At 43.9% G+C, this 27,319-nt stretch overlaps 1 protein-coding gene across 2 annotated transcripts in view; it reads right to left on the reverse strand.

Annotated features, from left to right (window-relative positions):
- Positions 1 to 27,319, reverse strand: part of FAM131A (family with sequence similarity 131 member A) — a 469,936-nt gene that overhangs the window by 235,237 nt on the left and 207,380 nt on the right. For both annotated transcript variants that reach the window (XM_086944446.1, XM_086944445.1), the window contains exon 2: positions 21,752 to 21,891. Coding sequence is in view for 1 of the 2 variants with exons in the window: in XM_086944445.1 (XP_086800571.1) it covers positions 21,752 to 21,891 (140 nt within the window). In the remaining variant the exon portion in view is untranslated. The remainder of the gene's footprint in view (positions 1 to 21,751; positions 21,892 to 27,319) is intronic.

A 27,319-nucleotide genomic window follows, 5' to 3' on the forward strand; every position in this document is an offset into this window, starting at 1 on the left:
ACCTTTTTTACGGCAGCTCACCCCAGAGACTTGTTAATCGCCCATTTATGGACATATGGAATGGTGGTTAAAATGTCTACTGAGGAACCCTTGAAATTGTTTTCCCTGCTTTTGGAGAGGTAACGGAAGTGACGCCACTCACCCAGTGGATGCTGCCCCCGTGCCCCACCCATAGCAACATCCTATGAGCCACTGATACTCTTGGGTGGAGTGCAAAGAGATTAAACTTTATTATTTATATTTATAAGTTTTATATAGCGCTTGCTAGACCCGAAGGTATCAGAGTGCTTTACAAAATTGTGACCAGAAAATACCCTGGCACTGCCTTCATGATCTACAGATATGAGGTAGCAAGGGCAGTGTCAGGCTGTCCAAAGGACAATCAGGAGCACAGCTACCCCTAATTGCCATCCATGATGGCTGATCCTGTGCACATCGCTTTATTGTCCTGCACATCAATCCCCTTCTCTGCAGACATGGGATTTCTTGCAACCTTTTATAGTGCTTCATAAAAACTGGATATTTAAATTCAAAAGCTATTACGCTTAATTTGTTAAAAGTTAAGTGCTGGTGCCAAACAATGTACACAGGACTCTGCCATCCGATGGCACCACTGGCACAGGCAACTTCGATGACTGGCATGGCCCATGTTTCATGGGCCCTGCTCAGATGCTTGGGGTTCTCACTATGCCGGTGGTTGTTGCTAGGTTGGCGCAAGTGGTCCAGGGTGTGTGTGTGGGCGCCTTCATTTTTAGCCCAGAGTCATGAATATTGTGATGCCAGTTCACACTACAGTGTTGCCTCTCACATAACAGCCACAAATGAACTGAAAGGGCACACATAAGCTCAGCTTGTGAAGTGTCCAAGATTTAGCATATTTCCCCTGGTGATCTTTGAAAACGGTGAGTTGTAATTACTGACTTAAATCTGAATAAGTGAAGCCAAGCCATCCTCAAGTGGGGCTTGAAGGTGTTCTCCTTGAAAGAAAATGTTGAAAAGACGGGGTAAAACAGTGCATAAAATTACTAAAATACCATACATCCTTTGAGGACCCTCATGAACAATTTCTGAACCCTCATGTCTTGCCAATAACCCTGATCCCCGCCACCCCTAGGAATGTTGCAGTTTCGCCAGTCTTAAAATAATTTTGAGAAAATTGTGTACTTTACTAAAAGTCCTACATTTTAGAGCGCTGTAAAAAGTGAGAAAAGCTCGCCCGGCTATGATAGCAATTTGTGATCAGTTGCCGCATCTCTCCGCCTTTTACAGACACAAACACTCGAGTGCTTAAAGGCAATTCAGAGGGCGGTCCATGATTGATTCAATGTATGATCTAGTCATTGTACGTTTAGTTGAGCAATGCATGGAACGCTGGAAATACCCAGTACACGGCCAACGAAGCCGGCCAAGAGGTCAACCGTAGAAGGACCGGGTTGTTCATGGTGACCCCGTCAGCCCAATGTCTAGCAGTAGAGGTGGCGGTGAATGGGGCAGTGTTATTCAGTAAGAGGGTGGCAAAGGGTAGGACATTTACTAGGGGTTGGGGGGCATTTATGGTGAAGCCATATAGGGACCCTGGTTAAGTAGTCTTAAAAGTGGGTTAAAAAAAGGACAGGCAGTAGCGTGCCTCAACAACGATGCCCGAATATGTGATTGTTGTGAATTTTTTCTTGGGATTGACTGTGGTGACTGAGAAGTCGACAAGGATGTTGATGAAGAAAGTTGGTTTGGAGGGCGCACCCGTAGAGCATTCATGTGAAAGATCTGAGCTTTTTTCTTCTATTGTGCGGATTCATAGTAGGTACCACGACTAAACACTGCACACAAACAAATACGACGACTCAGGCATGCAGGGAGTTTTCTCAATGTGCATGGGGGCTATTGGGTGATTTCCCTAACTAAGACCCCCATGCCTCACATGGTGGTCCCAAGCAGGGATATCTGATGGTGGTTGCCCTGCCGTAAAGAGGGCAGATTACTGTCACTACATCCAGACAGCCCTTCATCAAACTCTAAGTGATCCTAGAAGTTCTTTATAGCTTAACTCAGTTGTTTTATGTGCCACTTGTTACACAAGTTAGGTTAAGTTTAAGGTTTGGTTAAGATTGTTTGGACCTGATAGGACTTAATTGCCTGCTCACCTCAAGACTCATGGGTCTCACTTACCAAAGCCTATCCTTTTACTTCCCTACAAAGGTATTGTGGGACTGGGTAATGTGTTGTATGGTCAGAGTATTCGAAGTGCATCAACACAAAAGTGTTCTGCTTAAAATTGACGGGGCTTCGTGCAGCAGCAGAGCAAGTCACCAGAGGTGGGATATGTAATTACATTACCTAGTAAGCTGTCAGGTGTAAAGGTGCCACCTACTTGGATCAAAATCTTTATTGGCTGACTTTTGCACTTTGTGCCTAGGGAGGGCTTGGTGTTGTTGAGGATGCTTACTTGTCTGTTAATTTCATTTTGTTTACTTGGTTTCATAATGTGCTTGCTGCATATGGAAGCTGAATATTGGTAAGGGTGATTTGCAGTGGAGGATGGAATGCGTGATTTGGAATGTGACGATTATACAGTTGCAAAGACAACAAATGATGGACGGAATGTTGCACAATGGCAAAACATTCACCCCCAGTCACAGATCTGGGTTTAATCCATCGTTATTTTGCTCACCAAGCAACCCCAGTTCAGACATGGCCATATGCAAATCAGTCTTGACTGTGTGCCTCATGGGAACAGTCCAACCCGAACTGCCAAGCCATGTCTTCCCTGGACCGGAATCAAGCATCCTAGGACCGGTTTCTGGCTATCAGCCGTCTTCAGCCAGGATAGCTTAACTCCAGTGGTGTGGAGAGCACGGGACTCCCGTCTGAGCATACCCGTCCCGCTCGGGTGAGAAATGCAAAAACAACAAAATCAGTTGTCACTTATAGGATCAGGCGCCATGGCGTAGCTTGTTCGTGGACTGACTGAGTTTCCCATATTGGTCCACAAAATCTTGGTTTTCCGGGCAATCGTGTCCACCAACTGTCCTTGAGGGACTCGCGCACTAGGCTCGTATCCTTTATAATTCCTGCCCATTACTCACTATCTTAGGGGGGCATGTGTGGGCAGGGGTTCACATCATTATTAAAAACAGGGTCAGTTTTTCATAATTAATAAAATAATGGAGATTTTAGTATCCACCCATCAGCTACTTATTCCATGTGTTTGGGAAAAACAAGTTATTGACTTAATTGTTGAATATGACCCACAAATACTCAAATGACAGTTGTTGATTCTACTTGGAGAGAGAACTATTTCTTCAAAGCGAAAAGTCTCAAGAGCAGAGAGCTCAGGGGCAAGGAACCACTTGAAGGTCACAAACCAGTTGCGGAAGATCCAAGCTAGAGGCATTGGATGAGGACACAAAAACATATACACAGAGTACATGGCAGAGAAATACTAGTTGTGCAAGTAGGAGCTGATGCCCACTTGCACGACTGAACCAGGACTTTATCTGGACTTGTTTGAAAGGACTTGAGGTTGTGGAATCTTCTACCGTCTCCATCTTCTCAAGATGTGCTCTTCTCCATTCTCTCATGCCTCATACTCCAATCCATCCCCCTCTACTCCACTACCCCACCCCATCCCAATCCACCCCACACAACTCTATCCAACTCCACTGCAATCTATTCCACTCCAATGTACCCCACCCCTATCTACCCTAATCCAAACTACCCTACTCCTATCTCACTTCAATCTACCCCACTTCACTCCAGTCTACCGTACCATAATCCTACCAATCTATCCCACTCCAATCTACCCACTGCTCCCTAATCTACCCCACTCCACTGCTTTCATATCCTTTGTTCCGGTTTGTCATGGCATGCATGCGTCATACCTCTTCTTGTTTTTGTCCCTCCCCTAGAGCATAGACCAAGTACTAGCGTCCATCCACTGCACCGGTTTTTGGAGCTACTTTTTTAGTTGTGTTCAAGAATTCCACATTATTGCTCGTGTTTTCAGTCGCTCCTTACCCCCTCCCACACACCCCCCCCCCCCATCTATGTTGTGCATTTTTTGCTACTTATTGGGCAGTCGTTTTAATAGTTCCTACCTTACTGTAAATGTCAGCTTTAGCTGGAATCTATTTTTTGATAGAGGTTTGTCTTACTGGATATTGTGAGCATGTTTGTATTTGTGCATCCTTGGGCACTTCTGCTGTCAGGTATTTGCTCTCCTCTTCCTTCATGTGTGTTTTATGGTACGCATTGTGTACTAATCTGTATTATTAAGGCACTCTGCTATATGTTTACATTTTGTGGATTTTATGAGTACATGTGTACCAATTATGTATATAATGTCGAGGGTGATATTTAATAGGTACTTTATAGGGCTGTCATAATTCACAATTTATTTTCTTCGTCGACGGTGGAGGCAAAGGTACATGGAGTGCTGAAGCTGAAAAGACATCTGCATCCAGCAGCATCTGGTAGCTTTCACGGTGTTGTTTGCAGTTCCCAGCCTTACAAATTCCTTGGGGCCTTAAGCTTGTGTTTTTGTTGGGGGAGGAGACAAGCTTTCCCTTTCTCCTCATCATTTTACGTTTTAGACAGAAAACGCAGGGCTGCAACACCCCAATTTCTAAAAAACCGAAACCCAGATGGATTCACTGACTAGTCCTCTTTTCGCCTAGACTGGGTGATTTAACATGAACATTACAAGACTTTACATATTCTGTGTTTTTTATGTGGGATTCCATGGAATTCCAAATCATAATACAATTAATTGACTTGTCTGTGGGATGGTGTCTGAGCTCAGCACTTCGCCCAACTGATCTTCATTCCCAAATTATATAGGAAAAACACTTGTGCTGAACCTCTGTTTAAAATCTCAACGGGGGTGCAAAGAGGTAGCAAGAAAGAGGGTGATTTCCAATCTTTTCGCCAATCTTTTCCGCCTAATATATTGTCGTCCAATGCATGTGGGCATCCCGACCCCCATCGTGATGCTTCTTGTCCCCTCTCACTCACCCGCCCATCCGTGTTGTATTGTATTGACACTTGTGAAGTGCACTGTAACCCTACAGGCATCCTGGCGCTGAGATACACGTACATTGCTATCGAGGTGTGTTACAGATTACAATATGGATATTTATGCTCTATGAAGAAGCCAGGTTTTTATTTTTTTGCGGAACAGCATCAACCCCTAGATTCATCAAAGTCCTGTTTGCGAGTCTTTAATAGCGATTATTAAGGAATCGCTATTACAGACTCGAAAAACGGGATTCATGTAAAAATCGCAATTTATTTTGCAATTCCTACAGCTTCCTTATTTGCGATTAGCTAATTGCTAATCGCAAATAAGGAATAACTCCCCATTCATTCCTATGGGCCTAAAGGCCCATAGGAATGAATGGGAAGACATATCAATGTGCGAATCACTATTAGCGATTCGCATTTTGAGTTTGCGATTTCAAGGGTGCAGGGCTCTCCAATGGAAACCCTGTTGCACCCCTGAAATGAAATTGGACGCTGGTGTTACGCACACACATGTCCCAAGGACATGTGAGTGTGTAACATAGAACTTTTCTAAGTTTCCGCTATTTACCACAAGGTTTGACTTCGCGGTAAATAGCGGCCCAAAATTGCGAATTCGCAATTTTTAAATGTTTCATGAATTGCATTTAAGGAATCTCAAATAGAGATTCCTTAAATGCAATTCTTCGCAAAATTGGGAATTCTATAATAGCGATTTTTGCATTTGGGATGATGAATCCCAAAATGCAAAAATTGCGCTCGCAAAGGGCCAGATTCTCAGAATCTGGCCCTTTGCGAGCCGATTTTACGTTGATGAATCTAGCCGCAAGTCTTGTAACTGTTGCAGTTCAGTGGGGTGACCATTCCAAAGTTGTTTCTCTCCCCCTCCCTCCCCCCCACCCCACTTTCTGTATGTTGCAGCTCACTTCCTTGTCCCACCCGCCATAACAAAACAAAGCGCCTTGGAGCGGACACGCTGGAAGCGTCATAGGCTATAGCGCCTTTCTTGTCCCTTCGCACTACTCGTCCTCCCGTGTTGTGTTGCTTGCCCCACCCCATGTTGTGTTCCTTATCTCTTCCCTCCTGCCAGACAAAAAAGCATTATCACACGGCCAGAGCTGAAAAAGGCATTAACACACCAATAGCTCTCCCATTGCCGAGACCTGTTGCCTTTGCCACTCCTTGTTTTATTTTCTACCCAGTTTCCATGCTCCTCCGTTTCTCCCCTGCCTCTTCCTGTGCTGTTTGTTTTTCCTCTTTTTTTGGACTGCCTGGAAACTGCGATGTGCTAATGGGATACATCTTTATAATCTATAATGTCTTGTTACACACTTTTATTTTCTCGTTTAATTTATGGCATTTGACATTTAGGAACCTCAATGTAAAAGTAAAAAAATACGCCCACCACAGTGTCATGACGCATAGACGTGCATATGTGGTGACGCATGCGCTATTGTTAGCACACCTATGAATAACAAATGTGCTTAGTTATCTTTCCGCACATGTTAGTTGTAGATGCCTGTTTGTGTCTTATACTTTTATGCACCTTATGGTTCACACGTGCACTGCACCTCCACACAGCTTGCACGTGTCGCACCTTTTTGTATTATTTCATTCATTCTGTAAGCTTTACGTATAGACAAGCATTGGCAAAGCCAATAGCTTTGGCTGTGAACAGCGCACTGACACAGAGTCATGAAACATATGGACAACATTACAGACGCCCATTCACACAGACCAACAAATCAATCAATCATATCATTTGTAAAGCGGACTACTTACCCATGAGCGTCTCAAGGCGCTGGCATGCAGGCACCCATGCTCACAGGCCAAGGAACAAACGGGCACCCAAAAACACAGATCGACAAAGAAACGCATGCCCATTCATGCAAACCGTAAGGGATCGATAACCCTTTGCAACAAGGAATGGCTAGTAATGTGCAGCAAAGGAACATGCTTAAAACTTTTCTTTTTAATAAATCAGGTTAACCCCCTACTTGTTCTCTACTGGAGGGTATTGAGTCTGTTAGCGCCTGGATGCCTCAGCGCAGCAGCCGCGCTTAGTAAAAGTCTTTTTCATTTCATTCATTCATTTCATTTCATGGTATGTGTTGAAAGTAAATACCTCACAGGAGTCCAAGTAGTAGTTCCAGGTAAGAATCTTCATTCAGGATGAGTACAGAGGTGGTAAGTAGGTAGCCAGGGTTGTAGGTGGGCCAATAAGTAGGATGGTATGAAGGCCCCACCAGGAGCTGTTTCCTTGAGCTCAGCTAGGAGTCAACTGTCGCACATCAGTCACAGCACATTCTGTGACAACAATGAACATTCCAAGTGTTCCCAGACTGAACAAGTAAGGAAGACCGGGTGGACAGGAGAAAGACAAGGAAAGACCTTATAACAGTTTGACATGTAACAGAGATGAAGAGGGCGTAAAGCAGATCACCGCCTTTACGAACATCAATGACTTGGAGGAGTTTGAGTCCCAAACATCCCAGAAAGAAGATGGTTTGTTTTCCCTAAAACACTGCTGGATCTGATCACGAAGAGTGGTGAAGCCACCAGTCATCTTCCAGCCTGAGGAACCCTTGAGGAAGGCATAGCGCATTCTAATATCAGTGACACAGGAACGGAGAGTCCGCTGAGCACCGGTAGATTCCAAGGAGTTTCTTCTGCGGTCCCCCCTACACCTCAAACAATGACTTCAGGTCAATTCCAGGTAGGCATTGGCAATTTTATTTTTGGTTCTTGGTAGGTTAGAGTGAATGCTAGGGTGAATCTTCCTTTTCCGGGATCCATTTCCACTTCCTCGATACTGAAAAAATTGGACCTGCGGACGGTACGCTGGAGCGGTCCACAGACCACTGCAACGTTGCCGCAAGCATCCAAGTTACTAGAAGTATAGAACTATTCTGATCACCTCTTTCAGCAGCTCAGATTGTACACCAGGCTTCTCCAACCAGTAGCTCGGGAGCCGCAGGTAGCTCTCCAGCTGTCAGTAAGCTGCTCCCCTCTGTGCAGCCCCCCGGCCTATTCACATAGAAGCTTTTGCTTGGTTTAACTAAGAAATGTATGCACAATTTGAAAATGTATGTATTTTCAGGACTCATAGGCTGATATTTGTAGGAAATATTGGAATATCTGAAAAATATTCAAAGTTAATATTTCAATGATGATACATTATCCTGCATTAGGAAGACTTATTGCTAAAATTATTACGTTGGTGATACGGGCATTGCTGCTACGGTTGTTTGGTGGTACCCATGATGAGGAGGCATTTTTTGACAATACACTGATGCACTGAGGTCCTTGGTACTGGTAATCTTGCACGACGTGTCCACTAATGTTATCTTGTCTGATGTGGTCACTATTACAACAACGATAATATTTGTTTGTAGCTCTGGATGAATTTATTGAACATAAGTAGCTCTTATTACAGAAACGGTTGGAGACCCCTGTAGTCTATCAATAAGAAGAGGTCCCTGTCTTAGGACCAATATGTTTTGCGGTCTGTGTGGGCACGGTTAGCCCAACCACAGTGACACCCTTATAGGACGGCATGTCCGCGGTCCCTGAAACCCCTAAGCATATGTTCCTCCTCACCTTTCCTGATCCAAGCAAGCAGATGCTCTTCACCTGCTTGCAGCTCTTCACTACTTGTAACTCCTCACTCACTGCACCATACATGCCAACTCATAGGGTGCTACCCTGTGCCACACAATACCAGCTTTCTTCACACAGTGTCCCAGCAAAGAGTTGACATCACAGTGGCACCAAGTGATCTGGAAACCCCTGCAGAGAGAGGGTTTCCAACTCGTGTTTGGAGCCTCTGGTCAGCTGACATCCATCAGGGATTTTACAACCTCCACTGGGCATCAGGAACAACCTCACAGGCCTTTGTTTTTGATTTTCTGTGGTGAGTCGGCTTGGGCAGGGCCGGAAATCTAAGCTCCGCCCATTCTGTGGTTGGCCAGTGGGTGATAGGCTCAAAGCCCTGCCCCTCACTCCAGACCTTGCCCTTTCAACGCCTCGGCCACTCACAATATAAAATTATTTTTAATCGGTAGGTCGCTTCACTAACGCCATTTCGAATGCTGAAGCCCGTGACGCTCCCCTGACTGCTCCTGTGTTCAGACTGTACATCAATTTAAAAAGTCAATATATAGAAACTGCCTGCCCTCAGAAAGTTATTTGATCATTTGATCTGAAGGGTAGAAGACTAGAGGTGGGGGAAAGGAAAACATAGCACTAGAATACAGCATCCTGTGCCTACAACACTTTATGGAATGTATGCCTACCCATGATCCTTTGCAGAATTAACATTTTAATTATCATGAAAATAAATCTGCCTTGTACTGTGTGAACTACAGAAGAATCTGCACAGTGATCTTCTGTCCCTTTGTTTGAAGACTGATGTTCCATCAGCTCTTCCGAATATAGTTCATTTTTACTCATGGGGGGTTTGCTTGAGGGTAATTGACATCATTGAGCGAGTGACATCATTCGTATAGCGCCCATCACCTCTTCAGGGTTTATTGACACTAGTCTAAAACACTGCCCACCCAAGCAGATAAGACTTCAGATGTTTGCATTATGAAACTGAGGGGAATAACAGAGAGGGTTAATTGTAGTGATGCAATTTATATAGCATAAGCTACATAGTAGAGTAGACAACATAACAAAGCTCCATGGATGCATAAGTTACAATGCAGTTGTGTTGTACAAGAAAGGAGGAGCCAGGGGTGGGCGGATGAGGCTACAATGACCACGCCCAGAAAGGTTCAAATGTATAACGCACCGGTGAGGCAAATATTAACACGTAGATTATACAAAATAATATATAGGTGAGGAATATGACATGTGGGAGAAGAGGATAGGTGGAATCAAGGGGTCAAACAGACCCCCCCACCCCACCTCACACATACGCAGAAGTAGCGCTTTATATTTCTAAGACTGACAGGCACTCTCTTGACTCCCCAAAAGGGCCTGTGTGCTAAAATTACGTTTTGTTCATTCATACATATATTCTTTCATGCAGGCATGTAGTCCGCCATTATGAATGACGTGAAAAAAAACAGAATGCCTTCCCAGTTGAAAACCCTGTAAATTTTAGAAAAATAAACTATCACTTTAAGATTTATTTCAGTTTTTAGGCCTCACCTACAGATAGCTGTAGTTGTCTGATGAAAAAGAGTTTGTGAACAATACAATACTTAGGGTGGGCTTTGGGTCAACCCCTTGCTCATGATTGGGTGGCTTTCTTGTTTCTCTGTTTCCTGCTCTAAAATCAAAGGCGTTCCCTCCTATTCTTGTTCTAGTCCCGCCCCTGGAGCAGAGTTCATCTGCCATGCTTTTAGTTGGATGGCTTGTGTCCTTACTCTGCTGACACAAGGGAACTAGTGGTTCTTTTTACTTTTTTTCACTCTAGAAGAGTGCATGGCTTCCTCCACCTTGTCTCGCTCCCAACCACTTACCACCACCCGGCCTCCTCCCATCCGTTGTTCTCCCACTCCTCCACGGCCATTCTCCCTTGCTTTCTTTATACATATATTTTTTGATAATCGATTGAGCGGGTGCATGGCAGCAGCACCTAACTACTGGAATGTTTGCTTCTCCACTCGCCTCTTACACTTTGCTCAAGCTTACTTTTCTTTTTTTTCTGTATTGACACAGACAGTTGCACATTGCTACAAGGCCGCTAGCTCCTTCTGCTTTGTACGTCACACATGCATATATATATATATATATATATATGTATATTTACATCTCTAAAATCGCCGTTGGCTATCTTAGAATGGTAAATTAAACTCCCAAAAAAATTCAAAAATGGCCAATGATTTGTCACAATGCAGGCATGCACACACATAAATTGCTAACTTGGAATGCTTTTTATTCATAAGAAAGAAAATCCAAGATTGCCACTTATGGGTGTGCCTGAGATCACACGTGTCATGACACACTGGTGGCCATTCTAGATCTTTTGTTTATGCCAATGTAAACAAGCAATAGCAAAGCAAATAGCTTGCCAATCATTTTTAGGTCTCGCCTGCGACAGCGCAGGGGCTCTCTCTTGCAAGAGATATTGTATACAACAAGTGGCTTGCAGCCCACCCATTTCTTAACATTAGTTAGCTTCCTTGTCACTCTTATTTACTGCCTTCTAATTGGCCAGTATGCGCTGGCTTCACCTCTTATTCTTTCAGCTGGAGCATGAACCAAGTATTAATTACTTCAGCTTCATGGGTGTCCTTCCGCTGATCACTGTGTGATTGAGGGACTACTTTTAGTTTTTCTACTTCCCTCTCGTCCTTTTTGAACATCTTGCCATTTGTAGCTTTTTTCTATGCCACACACTTTTCAAGGAAGCCCTTTTCTTCTTTGAAATGGATGTTTATTGTGACAACAGATGTTATCTGCTCTTATTGTTACAACAGATGTTATCTGCTTCCAAATGTATTTTCACTAAGACACAGACATGAGTGTAATTGTTTTCTTTATGTGAACAGTTTTTTGTGTGAGATTAACTGACTTGCTCAGAATCACAGAGGTTTTGTGCTAAGACCCATCAAGCATTGGCAAGGTCAATAAGTCTCGCCTTTGAGACTATTGACTCTGCCATTGCCTTTTGTTTATGCTGTGCAGAAATGGCATTGCTGGTGTTGGCAAGGATTTGTAGCCATGCTGTATAAAAGACTATGATGCACCCCATGCTAAAGCACTTCAGAAAAAAGCGCATTAACCCTGGCTGCATCATGGCAAGATCAGTTTTAACCACACTGCAAACCATCTGCGCTGTTGTACAACATAGGTACAAAACACTGCCATAGCCAATAGCTCTCATAAGCAAGACCCACTGGTTTTGCCAATGATTGTTAAAATTGACAAGTATTGGCTTGTTGTTTTCTTGGGGGCAGCCAACTGAGGCTGGAGATGTGTTGGTGTTGATACATTTAAGCTTCCACATCAGTGTTAATAACACAAACATTACATTACCTTAAGTGACCTCCTAACTCCTTTCTCACTGTCTCCCATCCCATTTACTGCCAGTCCTGCAAACCTCAGCTAATCAGCCAGCTGTAAAACATTAATGCTGTTTCCAGAACAGAGGTAAATTAAAAAAAAAATCTTAATTGAATTGTTGGGCAAATTGCTGCATTAAAAAAAAAAAGAAGTGTAACTCGAAGTGCTGGGCCACAAATAAGCACAACATTGGCGACCGGGGATGGCGCTGGTTCTGAAGAATCCCCCAGTGATGCCACTGCAAAAATGAGGGGCAAACAGGGCCTAAGGGGGCATGCTTATGACTAAATAAGCTGGACCACAGCTCTCCCTTCAATCCAGGCATCAATTATTTAATCATCCATTGTCCTTCCAGCTACCCTCCATCTCCACCATTGAGCAGCGGCCAGAGAGCCTGACTCCAGACTACGGGGTTCACGGTTCGATCCCCAGTGCAGGCGGCTGTTCGATCCCCAGTGCCGGTGGCTGGTTAGCCCAGCACCATGTGACTCTGGGCAATAGCTCGCTTAATCTTCCCGAGGGCCCCCAGCGCCGGGACACCACTTTGGAGGTAGCTGTGCGCTTTACAAATACTGGTATTTCATTTATTTATTTATTTCAGGGTGGAAGAGCGGGTAATGGGGTACCAAATACTACATTTTTGGGATTAAGGAAAGAGCAGTGGATGTGGTCAACATCCCACAAATGAATTATATAAGCTCTTGTGGTCCCCATCGCTCCACAACACTACAGGGAAATAACCCAGCTCCTGAGCTAAACCCTCCTCTGAAAAGGCCTGGATGGTCAGTCTGGTCATGGAGAGTGGTTCTCGCCCTATTTCGCTATCGAAACAGAACTCTGGTTTCAGTGCAGCATCAAAGGAGGGGCAGGGAACACTGATTATCAGTCAACAGATGCCCAGTAAATTAGTGCCTCCTCTTCACACATCCCTCACAAACTGGTGTGTTCTGCAGTCCAGATAGGTGTAATAATCAATCAATCAATCAAACATTTGTAAAGCGCGCTACTCACCCGTGAGGGTCTCAAGGCGCTAATTTCAATCTCATTTATTTGAAAAAGGGGTGGGGGTAGGTGTTCCAAGACTTTACACCTGCACAACGTCACGCAAAGCAAAGCACAGTCTTGGAAGGGTAATTACTTTTCAGCAGAGATATTTTGAACTAAAAAGGTGCCCTTTTCTCTGTGCAAATTGCACTTAGCACTGATTTGTACCACTATGCGTTAAGAGGGCGTTACTTGGGTGTGAAATGCGTGAAATACCACAAACAGACAAAACCTGATCTAATAGGATAGACAGTGCTTTGCATAACAAATGGCAACTCCTTGGAACAGGCACAAAGTTGCAGCAAGGTTTCAATTCCTCCAAACATTCCACACATTACATGCGCGCTGCACTTTGCAGCGCACACCCAGTGTGTGGATTCTATTAGAAATTGTCTAAAAATAAGATTTTGTGTTGGGAGGGTATACATCCAGTACAAAACCTGTGCTAGGCATCAAACACACACCTTTGCTTCATGGTGCAAAGGTTGTTCACTGCACTAAGCTGGCTGTTTGTGCGCCAGCACAGGGGATGAGTAAAGCATCAGTCAATTTTTAGGTCTCGGACCGACGGCTGGCTTGCCAGCCGTAAGTCGGAGAATTATTGTCTTTTAGTGAGGGGGCTTAAACCCACCTCTCTCCTCGTCTCTCCTCCATTGGCTGGCTTCCTAAACGGAGGCCAGCCATTGGAGGAGAGAGGCGTCCCTCGAAAGAAGCTCCATCTCTTTCGGATTCGGGGGCGTGTTTGTGCTGTTCTTTCCACTTTTTAGTCACGCCCCTTTTAGGGACGGCCAAACACGCCCCCGAATCCGAAATTTGCGGAGCTTTGCGGCCGCCATTGCTCCCCGACCGCCTGACGCGACAAACATGCAGTGTAATTTGGTGGTGAGTTAGTGTGTCATGACATTGTAAAGAACAAAAGGGGTAGAGCTTATTAAAAGCAAATGGCACATTGTCTGCTTGGTTAGTTCTTCTGTCTCCATAACCCCAGCTTTATTTCCCTGATCAAGTATATTTCCTGCTTCTCCGCTTGCTAGTAAATATTGCATAGTCATTTTAGCACGCAAACCCGGGCATGGGACTAACGAGTTGGAAAGAAAAGTATGGTCAAATGTTACAGATCAGGCTAAATACATGCCCCTGGTCTCCCTCTCTCATTCCTTTTTAGCCCTCCCTCTTTCCAGGTCTCTCGCCCTCCCTCCGTGCGATAATTCTTCATCCCCCCCCCGCCCCCACACTGCGCGGAGTTGATCACATCTGCAGCCCCTGGCTCGCTCACACATGACACCCCAGTAATCCTCATTAGAGCTCCGGAAGGCGCGAAACAGACCGGGTGGGAAAACTAACAGTGCAGAGGACTGCGGAGGAGGAATGTGGGGTATCCCAAGGGACTTTGGGATTCAGTGTCATCACTGCACGGGATGCAGAGCATCCCAAGGGATGCCTGTTCTTTCGTCTCACTGCACAGGATACACAGCATCTTGAGGCAGGTCTATCCTTGCGTCTCACTGCACCACTGCATGGGATACAGAGTCTTTCAAAGCATGTCTATCCTTGAGTCTCACTGCACGGAGTGGACAGAATCACTTCATCACTACGCGGGATACAAACATGGGGAAGCTCTGGCCCACGTAAGCCTCGCGGACCACGGCTAGCATTTGGTCATGTACATAAAAGAACATGGCCAAAAAACAGCAAACAAAATATGAGCAAACATGAAATTGTACTAAAACCTAAAAAAATACTTGCTGTGCCCAAAAACGCAATTTACTATTTCGAAAATATCGTCTTAGTATGTATCCGGAAAAAAACACTGGCATTTGAATCTACATTATGTAATCTCGTACTCACTGATTTCTCATCTTTTCCCTTATATGTGTCTGACACTATTACTTATGGAGGAGAGCTAGTGCAACATATGCGGTGCAAAGGAGCGCTCCTGTAACAGTACAGAGGTGGTCTGGGGTAACGTTCCAAGCCCAGTGATGAGCTGATGTATCTTATCAAGTACTGAGTTTGTGCTACTTGTCAAGGTACAGAGATGTGCAACACACCAGCCACGGAGGTGATTTACTGTGCTGCACAAGTGAACGTGTATTATCTATTGAGGAAGGGAGCTGAACCAATGCAACTTTCCAAAGAACCGAGGTGAGCTAGTATTATACAGCAATGTACACACATCACATAGCATTACATAATCAAGAACAGTAATTGGGTGCTATTAATAAACAAGGTACGCAGATGAGCTGGTATTAAATAATAAGACATAGAGAGGAGCCAATGATGTAAATCAAGATATAAAAGTAATTGAACGAAGCATATCAAAGTATAGTGGTAAACTGGTGCTACATATCTGGATATAGAAGTTAACTAATTATGCATATCAACGTACAGTGAGGACTGGTGCTAAACTGGCATAATAATTTAGCAAGATATGCTGGTGCAACATATAAAGGCATAGAGGGGAGCTGAGACTGCGTTTTGAAGAATCAAGGTGAGATGTACTACGTATCAATGTACAGAGATGAACTGGGATTACATATCAATAATGAAGGTGAACTATGCTGTATATCAATGTGTGGAGGGGAAATTGGTATTACCTATCAGTGAATGAAGGTGAGCTGTTCTACATATCAATGTGCAGTGATGACCTGAGATTACTTATCAATGAATGAAGGTGAGCTGTGATACATATCAATGTGTGGAGGTGAGATGAGATTATATATCAACGAATAACGGTGACATGCAACATATAGTATGCCTCAATATCTGGGAGGCTGTCCCCCTGGCTGTGCCTGCTCTCCTGCCCCCTGGCTGTGCTTGCTCCCCTGCCCCCTGGCTGTGCTTGCTCCCCTGCCCCCTGGCTGTGCTTGCTCCCATGCACCCTGGCCGTGCTTGCTCTCCTGCCCCTTGGCTGTGCTTGCTCTCCAGCCCCCTGGTGTGTGTGTGTGTGGCTGGGTGTGTGTGGCTCTGTGTGGATAGCTTTTTTGTAGATGGCTCTATGTGTGGGTGGCTCTGTCTGTGTGAGGGTGGCTCTGTGTAGGTGGCTCTGTGTGGGTGGCTCTGTATGTGTGTGTGGGTGGCTTTGTGTGTGTGGCTCTGTGTGGGTGTAAATGCAATAGGTCATGCATTTGCGAGCGATTAAGCTATTGGCATTGTAAATGACAATGTCATTTATTTATGATTTTTTTTTAAAAAAGTCATGAGCAATGCCAATAGCTCTACCTTTAATAATGCCAGACCATAGTATTGTAAATGCTTGTTATAACTATGGCTCTGCCCTACTTTCCCCACTTGTGCAAAGTAGGACTGCAACTTTGTACAAACCTATCGCGCTCAGTTGCTCAAAACAAAAAATAAATGGAGAGTTTTAACCTAGGTGTACTGCAACATTGAGCAGGGCAAGGGACATCCTTTTTCTAGTGGGTGTATCTAAGTCACACTGCCCTAGGAGGGATCTCTTGGTCTTTTGCAATATATCTCCATGTAGTGACATTAAAATGCAAACTACTTTTAAAAAAATACAAAGGGCTCTCATCACTGCTTCCATTCAAATATTCCTGTATCCCAGTGAAGATAAGAATCAAATTCAAAGTATTAGGCCTGGCCATAAAATGCCCTTTTAGCACTGCCCCAGGCCAGCAGACACACTGAAACCTGCTGCTGCAACAAACTTCTCTAGTCAATCTACAACCCACCTCAGTCCCTCCACAAATTCATTCAACCATCATAAGCTAAACGCCAAAGTGAATGAACAATTTCTTAGATGCTCCGAGGATTCTCCAAGGAGGAAATGCTGGAAAAAAGAAGAGGTGTAAATGGTGCTAGTGATACTAGACAAAAAAAATGCATTTTTTCGAGAGTAACTCACTTTACAAAAGTGACTGATAGTTCTCCCTTCCACTAGATATTGTTAGTGTCAGAAATACCTCAGTAAAGTATATTTTGTCACAAAGTCATGCCAGTCTCCACACAGCCCAATAATTGGCATACTGAAATGCCAGAAACCAAAATGCCCTAGAAATGCAGATGTTACTCTGCCCATTTTCAAGCTTCTCGGTGAAGCACATATTATATTTCCAAGCTGGTATTCAGATATTGTTCAGGACAGCTCAAGACGTCATGCCATTATTTAATGACACTGTCCAGCATAGTACACACACATTTGAAGGGTATGCCTGTTTCCACAGTGCTCCATTAAAACTGTATATAGCCAACTCTTCCATAGAGCAGACACAATAGGTTTGTGATGTAATAGTTCACGATAAGAGGTATGATGTAATATTTCACTCATAACAAAGGTGTATCAGCAGCAGTAAAACAAGCTTAGGAAATATAGAAAGTAGCTGACTGACAAGAAAGTTAGAGGATAGCCAAGAAAAAGGCCGTGTCATGCCACCGTCCACACTGCCAAGTAAAACCACATGCTCAAGACACTTTTCACACTGCCCAGCAAAATCACATACTGTTGTCCAAGTAGATGTGCCCATTGGTATACCAGTTGGTATGCCAGTTACATTACTGCCAAGTAATCACACGTCATGCCAGTTTTCACTTCAGTGTGGAGGTAACGTGTATTTCCAACCAGTTCAGAGATATTACCACTGTCTACATGGCCAAGTATTCCTATATTGACAGGAAACAGCCTGTACTATGCAGCTAGAACTATGCAGTGCCATTACAACGTGGGCAATACAACAAACGCGTTGTTATCATGCTTTCCATTACCACGCAAGTCATTACAACGACTTGCATTGGGGAATGTGTTGTTGGGTTTTAAATCCATCACCTTCCCTACTGTTGCACAGACTCGAGTTGGAATAGTAATATATACTATTCCAAAGTACAGCGGTTCCCTAAGGCAAGTCGTTGTAACGACTTGGTTGGTAATGGAACGCGTGGTAGCAACGCGCCCGTTGTATTGCCCGCGTTGTAATGGCATGCGTTGTAAAAGCATGCATGATTTTGTCATTCATCCGTATTGACATTCTCCACAGTATCCAAAATGTCACATATTGACAGTTTCTGCATCTTCTAAAGTGCAAACATTGTTCTCTTTACACAGTGGCACGCATACAATGATTATCGGATACTCTAAATCGATCGGTTTTCTGACACTGCCATTCCAAAGTGTCCCATTTCACAGATAAAGTGAGATTATAAATTCCAGTAATATAACTTACTCAGAGTTGATGCAGTATCACAGTTTGAAAATTTCCATTTACCTTAATTTCCCCAGTTTTTTTTTGTTTTTAACTTTTTGGACTTATTAGTGTTTTACCTCTTTTATAATCTGATGCCCCCGACCAACCACCAGCCACAAATGCTGTGTTTGAAATGTGTTCCCTTCTGCATTACAGAGCTGCTGCAGCTAACCTGAACCTGGCCTGTCACCAGGCTGTTTCCAAGATGGGTGAGAGATTAATAAGAATGCTGCAGCTGAATGTGTGCACCATCACTGTGACTCAGTTACATTTTGGACCTATCAGAGGCCCACACGTGTCAACGGATGATCTCCAAAGAATGACATGTCTGCAGTGGCCGCGTGTGAGTCACTCAGAGAGCTGACCACCTCTGCCTGCAGCTCTCTCTATCTTTCCTAAAGAATGAAAACAAAGAATGTGCTTTGAATTCATAAAAACGTATTGTGAATGTTCCCTTTTCAAGGATCTATGCTGTTTTGGACGATATGACCAAACCTAAAAAAGTAATTTAGCCTTTATGTATCAACACATGTCCACAGAGAATACGTGAAATCGTTTGACGGTTTTTAAGATATGGAAGATGTCACATTTTGCACCTTTTTCCAATCGTGGCAAACAAATGCTACTGTATTTCTGCTTGGGAAGAAACTGACTTCATATAACCATCTTCCAGGGACCATCTGTGCCACGCGCATCATCAAAGACTTTGTACAGAAAGCCAGGTGAGAAGGGGGAGGAGTCTCATGTCCACCTCACTAGAAGGTGTGAATTATTGTCCATCACCTCCTTGGATACAGCTTTGGGTCCCTCCCATGCATGACGTCAGCCCCCCCTGTGGTGCTACTGGAACACACTGGGATTATTTTGCCGCGGAAAGGCCTTGACTTGGTGACCATGAGAAGGTTTAGGGTTCGGAAAGAGCTTTGTCAAGCCAATAGAGGCTTCTACCATCTTGGATTTTTATGAAAAACACTCTGGCTTTAAATCAATTCTCGCACAAAGAAGATATACAGGCTCTGTTTTAGACATTTGCAGGGGGGCCCTGTGGAAATAGCAGGACAGTTAGTGTTTACTTCAAGGATATCTTTCAGTGACCACGTGGTCTGATCATTTAAGAAACCACATATCTTTATATTGTGATTGGAAAGGGACTTTCCTAATGTGATTAAACAACAAATTCTGCTTTTCGTGTTGGACGAAAACAGGTTATCCTGATTTTTTTCCATGAATCTCTTCTCCCAAAGACTTTCTACGGGATGGGATGAATTACAGAGACTAATTTTCTGCTGTTGACATCCTGTTCTGTCTTCTGTGGATTTAGTTGTGTTGGGAGGTGCATGGCGGGTGCAAAGCTTCTGAATCGGAGAGAAGTCGCTAATCATTTTGGAAATTGCCGGTTATGTGGTGAGCTACTGTGAAAGCTTGGTACAGTTGTAGGGAAACACCTTGCACTCGTTCCCGGAGAATACGTCCTAGAATTGGCGTTAACGCAACTGATGAGACAATCTAACCATATCAAACCATCTACCATAACTTAAGTTGGATGCCCAGAGCATCCAACTTAAGAATTCTCAACTTTGTTGACCTCGTGATAGCCGTGTCCCTCTCTGAGCTTCTAAATCCCTTCAAAAGAAGTGTTTTCAAACTATGAGCTCGCCTTGCCCAGTACAGCCCACTAATGTGACCTTGAAGAAACTCACAGAAACATAACCAGGTGAGGGAAGGTCTAACTCTCATCTAACATTATTGCATCAGGCATCCCCGATTCATCACATAAATCGAAGGCTCGCCCAAGAAGGTCTCACAGTTATCCTGAACATGGCTTCATTTTAATTCGCCAGACATGATTTTTGCTTTGGAGGATGTTTTTAGTCTCACAGTAGAAGCTTTGACTGGGTCAAGCCGACTCATTGAATCCAACCATGGATACGTGTGGGTGAGCCACACTTCTCAGTACATTTTTCCAATTGATTTCTATAGGATAATTGTTCCTTTCTAAGAACTTTTGAACTCCTTAGCCACTATTTTACATTTTTTTACATTTTCTTGGGTCATTTTCATATTCTAACCAACTGTGGGTTGGACCTTTAAGTTCTTTATTTTGCTAACTGAGTCGTATTTAGTATATTTGTTACACACACATATTCGAGGCATATTTCAAAGAGTATAGCCTACCTACTCAGACCATGCTTACTCGAGGTGAGCAATGGTTACTATTAAGGAACCGTCATTTACCTTTGTGAATTTTTCTGTATAATCATTGAGGGAGCCAAGGGCCAGAATTGGAGTTTGATGGATTGGTTACTTCATCACTAATATGACAGATATCCCGTCCACCTTATTACGCATGCATTATAACATGTTGCATTAGTAATAAGGCAGCCAGCATAGTCGTCACGTTTGTGATAGAGTAACCGCCTGCCAAAATTGGAAACAAAAGAGACTTTCCAATTCCCCCTCAGCCTAACAGTTGGATTCCATATGCCCAGTATGTCAATACTGGCCCTTTCTACAAAGACCAATGGATGCAGGTCTTCCCTGGTTGTTGCCTATCTTTCCTCAGAAGCTTTTTTCAAAAGCCAGATGGGTGGAATATGCTTCTGTTTGTCCGTGGGTGGGATGGGGATCGAGGGCCCTTCTCTATTCTGGCTGAAGAGTCCATAATAAGGACGAAACCGGTTCTAGGTTGCTTGTATTCCGGTCCAGGGAGGACCTGGCTTGGTAGTTTGAGCTAGACTGTTTCCATTGGTGCAGAGTCAATACCGATCTGCATATGGCTGGGTCCAAACTGAGGTGGCATGGTGGTCGAAAAATGAAGGATTGGGATGCAGCCCGAGCGATTGTCAGTGGCTGAGATTAATTCAAGCATTCCATCGATCACCTTGTTGTTGCTGCAGTTGACCTCTCTAATCTCCGGCATAGGAGCAAACGATGTGGCTACTGCCCGAGTTGTCATCTCTTCCTTCTCATGGTGTGCCACAGCTATCCACAAGCCAAGGCCGGGAACCTTGTTGAGAGTGAGGCGAGGGGCGAGCATCCACCACAGATTGTCCAGTGCCACCTGCCGACCATTAGCTAACGGCTATGTTCTAAGGGTGAATTTGAACACTGCAGCACAAAAGCTTTTCGAGTGGTCCTGCAGCAGTCTTCCTGTAATATTGCTCTTGCCTGAAACCTCAGAGATGTCAAACCTCATGGTAATGCTGTTTCAGTGGCATTCTGATGTTTTTGCCACAGGACAGCCCTGGCCCTCCCAATTATGTACTTGTAGAACCTTAAACAACAGGGGTTCCTTCTGCCATGTTCAACAATACTCATTTTGCTGAACCGTCTGGTATCTCACACTGTGGCCTTCAGATTGCACAGTGTCAGGAAAACATCCTCACAGGAAAGACAGACGGATCTGAAAATAGCCCCTTGGATAGATTTATATAGTTAATGGACAGCGCAATGCAGAAGAAAACCTCTCCTACCTCTATTGAGTCCTGGCTGTCTACAGAAGTCTGGCGAGCCAGTCTCCGCACAAGTGATGTTCTGGTCTGTCCCAAAGGCACCAAAGCTGGGCTGGTACTCACTTCTTTCCACTCCACCTGGAGAGTCGTGTCCACTGCCACTAAAGGGGAAACAAGAGACAGAGATTATTCATCAGAGGACAAAAATCCAACTGCTGATAAAATGTCTTCTCACATATAAGCAGGGCCACTGGAATTATGCGATTGTGCGGCCGCAGCATTTTTTTTGCATAATTATAGATTTGCTGCATTTGTCACACAATCCATCGTCTGCAGCATAATCTGCAGATTTTAACAAGAAAATGTGTTTCTAGCTCAAACAGTTCAAAAGTTACAAAAAATGCAGTGATGCATGTTGCAGCACAGTGGTAGCCCCTTTCAAAACTGGACTGGTCCCCTGTTTTCGCGTATTGCTATATTTGGTACTAATGAGGGGCAACTAATGCCCGGACATTGTAAAAAAAATGACAAAATAATGAAGCAATACTATTACAAAATGTGCTGCAATATGCCACATAATTTGACTTTTCTTGCTGCATAATTTACTAAACCCTGCCACATATTTTTGCCCTATCCTGCCGCATAATTCCATTGGCCCTTCGTATAAGCAGATCAGCAAAGGGTGCAGCACTCCAAAGGTTGAGGCAAACCATGCAGAGCCAAAGCCATCCAGGCATTGCTTCCGAGCAAAGTAATATTGCCATTGGGCATTATATCACACAATTCATCAGATATTAATGACATTTGATGACAAGAGTGACCCGATGGTCACACCCAGGCAATCTTCAGCTACTCTAAAGCTCAAGCAAGTATGGAACTTGTGGGCACACAGACACACAGCTCTCCAGTTACTACTTTTGAGCTTTGAAGAAGAGTCAATAAAAAGACTTACATCAGTTTTATCATGTTTTATGGAAAATATATAGAGAATAAAACAGCAGTGCAGCCCTCACTCACTTCCGGAGCTAGCGCTTCAAAGCACAGAAAAGAATGAACAATGCGCACAACCGAGAGACGTCGCTCCCACCAATCCTGGCGCTTCTTTCATGCTGAGAGCAGCGCCAGGATTGGTTAAGTAGTTTAGCTGGGGTCCTGGACGTGACGTCGGATATAGAGGAGGACCGGAGCAAGGAGGAGGTGTCTGCGGAAGCAGGTAAGTGTTTTTAAAATCTATTTAATGTATTTATTTTGTTGAGTGTATTTATTTTATTCTCCCACCCATTTTCTCTCCCCTCTAATTGGCTTACTTGCCAGCCGCCACTGTACTTGAGCTCCATAGTAGGTTAAGTCTGCGCATCCAAATATAACATAGAGGCTGCCCAAAGTTCCGGCTTGACGACTGGCTAGAGCTACATATAGAAAAAAGATATCCAAGTAGAATATGATCTACGTTAAGGGCTAAGAGACAGAAGTATAATGACCTCCCAGGGTTACCTAATCGAGTATTTTTCAAAATGGGAAATAAAGAATTGTGGAGCAAAAACGTAATTTTATTCTCACAAAAAATCAATTAATCAGGATATTGTAAATGTGATCATGGGCTGTCAAAATAAAAATATCATATGAAAAATAGGTGCCTAGAAAGAAAAGAACATCACAGTATAGGAAATGTTGTAAAAAAAAAGAAATGTAATACAATAAAAAAAATCCCACTGCTATGTGAAATCTTAGAGTTGTCTGTGGTTGAGGAACACATTGGTCTTTGGCATACTATTGTAACAAATCTATATAGCTGTTTCAGTCACAGAGCAATCGGGCTACCCGGCCTTCTCCAGGACAACAGACTTAACTAACATGAACTTAAAATACAGAAATAAAACTCATGAACTTGTTTAATGTATGTAACCATTAATATTGTACCCATGGTTGCCAGTAGTTAACAGAGTACAACCAAACAATAATTGACAATTTATTCTAGTGTAAGAGACGAAATGCAGTCAGTGAAAAGAGAGGAAGGTTAAACAGTCTGTTGAGGAAATAGGGGTCCATGAAAATTGTGGAATGGAAATTAACAGTTTAGCAGATTAAATATACAACCATGTGTCAGAGTTAACTCTCTGGCCAACCCATTCACATTCAATTCTTAGTGAACATGTGTATTGGCTGTCTCTGCTTGCTAAAAAGATGAAGTTTACTACATATTTGGAGTAGAGACAGGTTCACTAGGGGCGCTCCTCAGATCTCAAGTGAGGCAGGTGTGCACACAGAGCATCCATTGACGCCTAACCCAATCACAGCCTTCGTAGCATTTGATTGTTGAATGTGTAGGGCTCTAGGAATGGTGCAGTCTGAGGATCTGCTTGTACAGTAGGATTTGTGCACAGGCCAATGCAGCAGTGTTCAACCTGCTAAAATTCACAAACGCGATTGACATGAAATGGGGGCTTTTATTCATTTTGCCATAAGGAGATGCCTCAGGGAGGGCAGAACAGTGAACACTGATCATATTCTGTCGATGCATTTTCGACACAATCCCTGAATGACTTAAATCAAAGTGGGGAGGTAATGGGGTTTTCCCAGAAGTACATCTCTCAATGTTACAGTGTTAATGTCCCTGTAGTGCTTGACTGGCCACAACACCAGAATATCACGATTAAAATATTGTCTAAATAAGTATCATGTCTTATGTATTGTTTACAAAAATATTGCCCCGTTGGAGTTAATAATAGAAACTCTACACACAATGTATTGTTATTTTTATCAATGATATTAAACCCCTTGTGTGCGGCCGCGATTCTGCGCCTGTGCGGCGCTTTTAAAGAGTGGGCGGGTTCATGACGGCCGCCAGCCGTCATCAGCACTCGCCCACCGTGCTGCATGACGGACGGGGGCCGTCATCAGCACGTAAGGGGTTAAGACATAATAATTTGTAAGATAATAGTTTTGTTAACAATATTCTGACACACAACCCATGTTGGCCCATCACAAACATCTTTTAACTAAATGTACGCCTTTCTTTTTGTCTTTTGCTATGTTCCCATAGTTCGCGCCCATGCAGTGGTGCTGAAGAGAGGACCTCCTGCCTCTACAGGCTATATTTGGTCATGTATGGAACTGACCAATTAAGCTACATGGAATACGTAGGAGGCGGAGCATGCCCAAGAGGCAGATGAGCAGAAAGTGTTTATGTAGTTTTTTAACTATGTATGTCTGCTAGCCATGCCTGTATCTCAGAAGCAGAACAATGACTGTTAAAAAATTAAAAAGAGGACAATGCTGAGTAATGTAAGATAACTATACAGCAATCAAATACCACTTTGCCCCAAAACTTTCCACCACTTCTACCCACCCTGTTCTGAAACTGGGAACATTGCTTTTCTAACTCCGGTCCTCAGAAATCAAGAATATGAAGAGTCAGTAGTCTTACTTTTATTAGGGAACATGTTTGATCATAGTTGGGTGGTTTTGTGTGTGCAAACCCCAGATGTTCTTGAAACAAAATCTCAGAATGAAGCACCATTTTAGGACACAAAGATATGGAAGTACAGAGTAGGTTTTGTTTAGCCCACCAGATTCCACAAGCAGAGCAACAGCGTCAAAGGGAGTCAGGAGATGATGTATGCGTTGTAGCTGGTGAGACTAGAATACATATACTGAAAAATATTGCACAATAGATACTTTTGACCAAGGGACAGTAGTTTTGTTGCTTGTTATGAAAGCTTAGGCGCCTACACAGTTTTCGTTTTGAACAAGTGTGTTGTAAATTGAACAACATAATATCATGAGTGTCAAGTAAAATACACGATAGGCTAAGGCAGCAAAGCAGCAAGCAATTCCTTAACAAATAAAACATTAATTGGCAATGAAAATGTCATTGTGTCAGCAACTTTCGAGAAGGCATGGAGCCGTCGCCAAATGGATGAATAACAGCTGCCTACAACTAAACACCAACAAAACGGAAGTACCCATCATGGGCCCAAACCACGATTCCTGGAACGACTTGGCCCCCCCACCCTCGGAAGGACGCCCACCCCCACGGACCATGCACGCAACCTTGGAATCATCCTGGACTCAGAGCTCAAAATGGACCGCCAGATGAACTCTGTCTCGTCCTCCTGCTTCCAAACTCTCTGCCTCCTACGTAAGACCTTCAAATGGATCCTCCTCGAACACAGAAAGACCGTCACTCACGCCCTGGTCACCAGCAGATTCGACTAAGGCAACGCACTCTGCGCCAGAATAAACAAAAACCTCACCGCAAGCTACAGAACATCCAAAATGCTGCTGCATGACTGGTCCTCAACCTGCCAAGACACTGCCACATCTCCCAGCACCTGTGCACCCCTCCACTGGCTCCCCATCGAAGCTAGAGTCACCATCAAGATGCTAACCCACGCTCACTAGGCCCTCCACGGCACCGGACCAGCATACCTGAACAGCCGACCCAATTTCCACGCACCCCAAAGGACCCTACGATCAGCTCAGTTTTCCTACGCCGTGGTCCCCCGCACCAGAAAGTCCAGATTGGGATGTTGCTCCTTCTCCTTCCTCTCGGCCAGAGCCTGGAACTCCCTTCCGCTCCACCTCAGACAGACATCGCTCCCCATCTTCGCAAGAAACCAAAACCTGGCTCTTCGACAGACCCCCTCTTAGATGGACAGGAACCTGCGACCCCCCCAGCGCCTTGAGACCCTTACAGGTGAGTAATAGCACTTAAAAAACACCTGATTGATTGATTGACTGATTGAAAGTAAATACATCAAAGAACATACACTAGTTGAAAATTACAAGCTACAATTCATGTTGCATCTTCAGTCTATCAAAAGTACCACTTGATTCTCTATCGCCATAACCTATGGGGATCACAATGGACAGACAATTAGGGGTGGGTGGAATTTGCGTAGTCGCGCAATGTAAAGCTCCGTGAAACAGTAAAAAAGTTCTGCAAGCGTTTTTTCCTGTTCACGAACGCTGTTTGCGTGCTCGGGGAGAAATATCTCGTGAACATGCATTTTGAAAGCCTGAACAAGCAAAAAATTCAGCAAAACCGCAGATCGCAGAATTTTGGGTAATTCCACATTCCCCGTGGGACGTGAAATTACCCAAATTCCGCAAGCGGAAAATAATTTACCGCCCAGGTCTACAGACAATACATGCATCTAGAAAATACCATGGCCTTGATGACTGCCCATCCAAGCAATGCCAAAAACAAAAAACACATGAAAGCTAGTGACTGAAGGGGGTTGACCTAAAGTCCACTCTCTTTGTGTACTTCTTATTTTATTTCTTTGAAGAATTGATAATGTAAAGAACTAAAAGCAGTCTTGAGAAAGACCTATCTAACCATCTACTACATTAACCCCTTCCACACTCATGACGAGCTGGGCTCGTCATGGCGTAGCCTCCTTGCACGCTGATGCCGAGCCCAGCTCGTCATGTAAAGTGCATTTCATAAAATCTCAGCGTGCGAGCAGAATAACGCTAGCGCGCATGAGGTTAAGGGAGTACAGTCTCATTTCTAATCATATGGCCTCAATCCTTGCAGAGTGCAGAAAAGAAAATGCATTCTTGAGGCTTTTGTTCTGTAAG

Source organism: Lissotriton vulgaris, chromosome 11 (assembly GCF_964263255.1).
Source record: "Lissotriton vulgaris chromosome 11, aLisVul1.2, whole genome shotgun sequence".
Classification (NCBI taxonomy): domain Eukaryota; kingdom Metazoa; phylum Chordata; class Amphibia; order Caudata; family Salamandridae; genus Lissotriton; species Lissotriton vulgaris.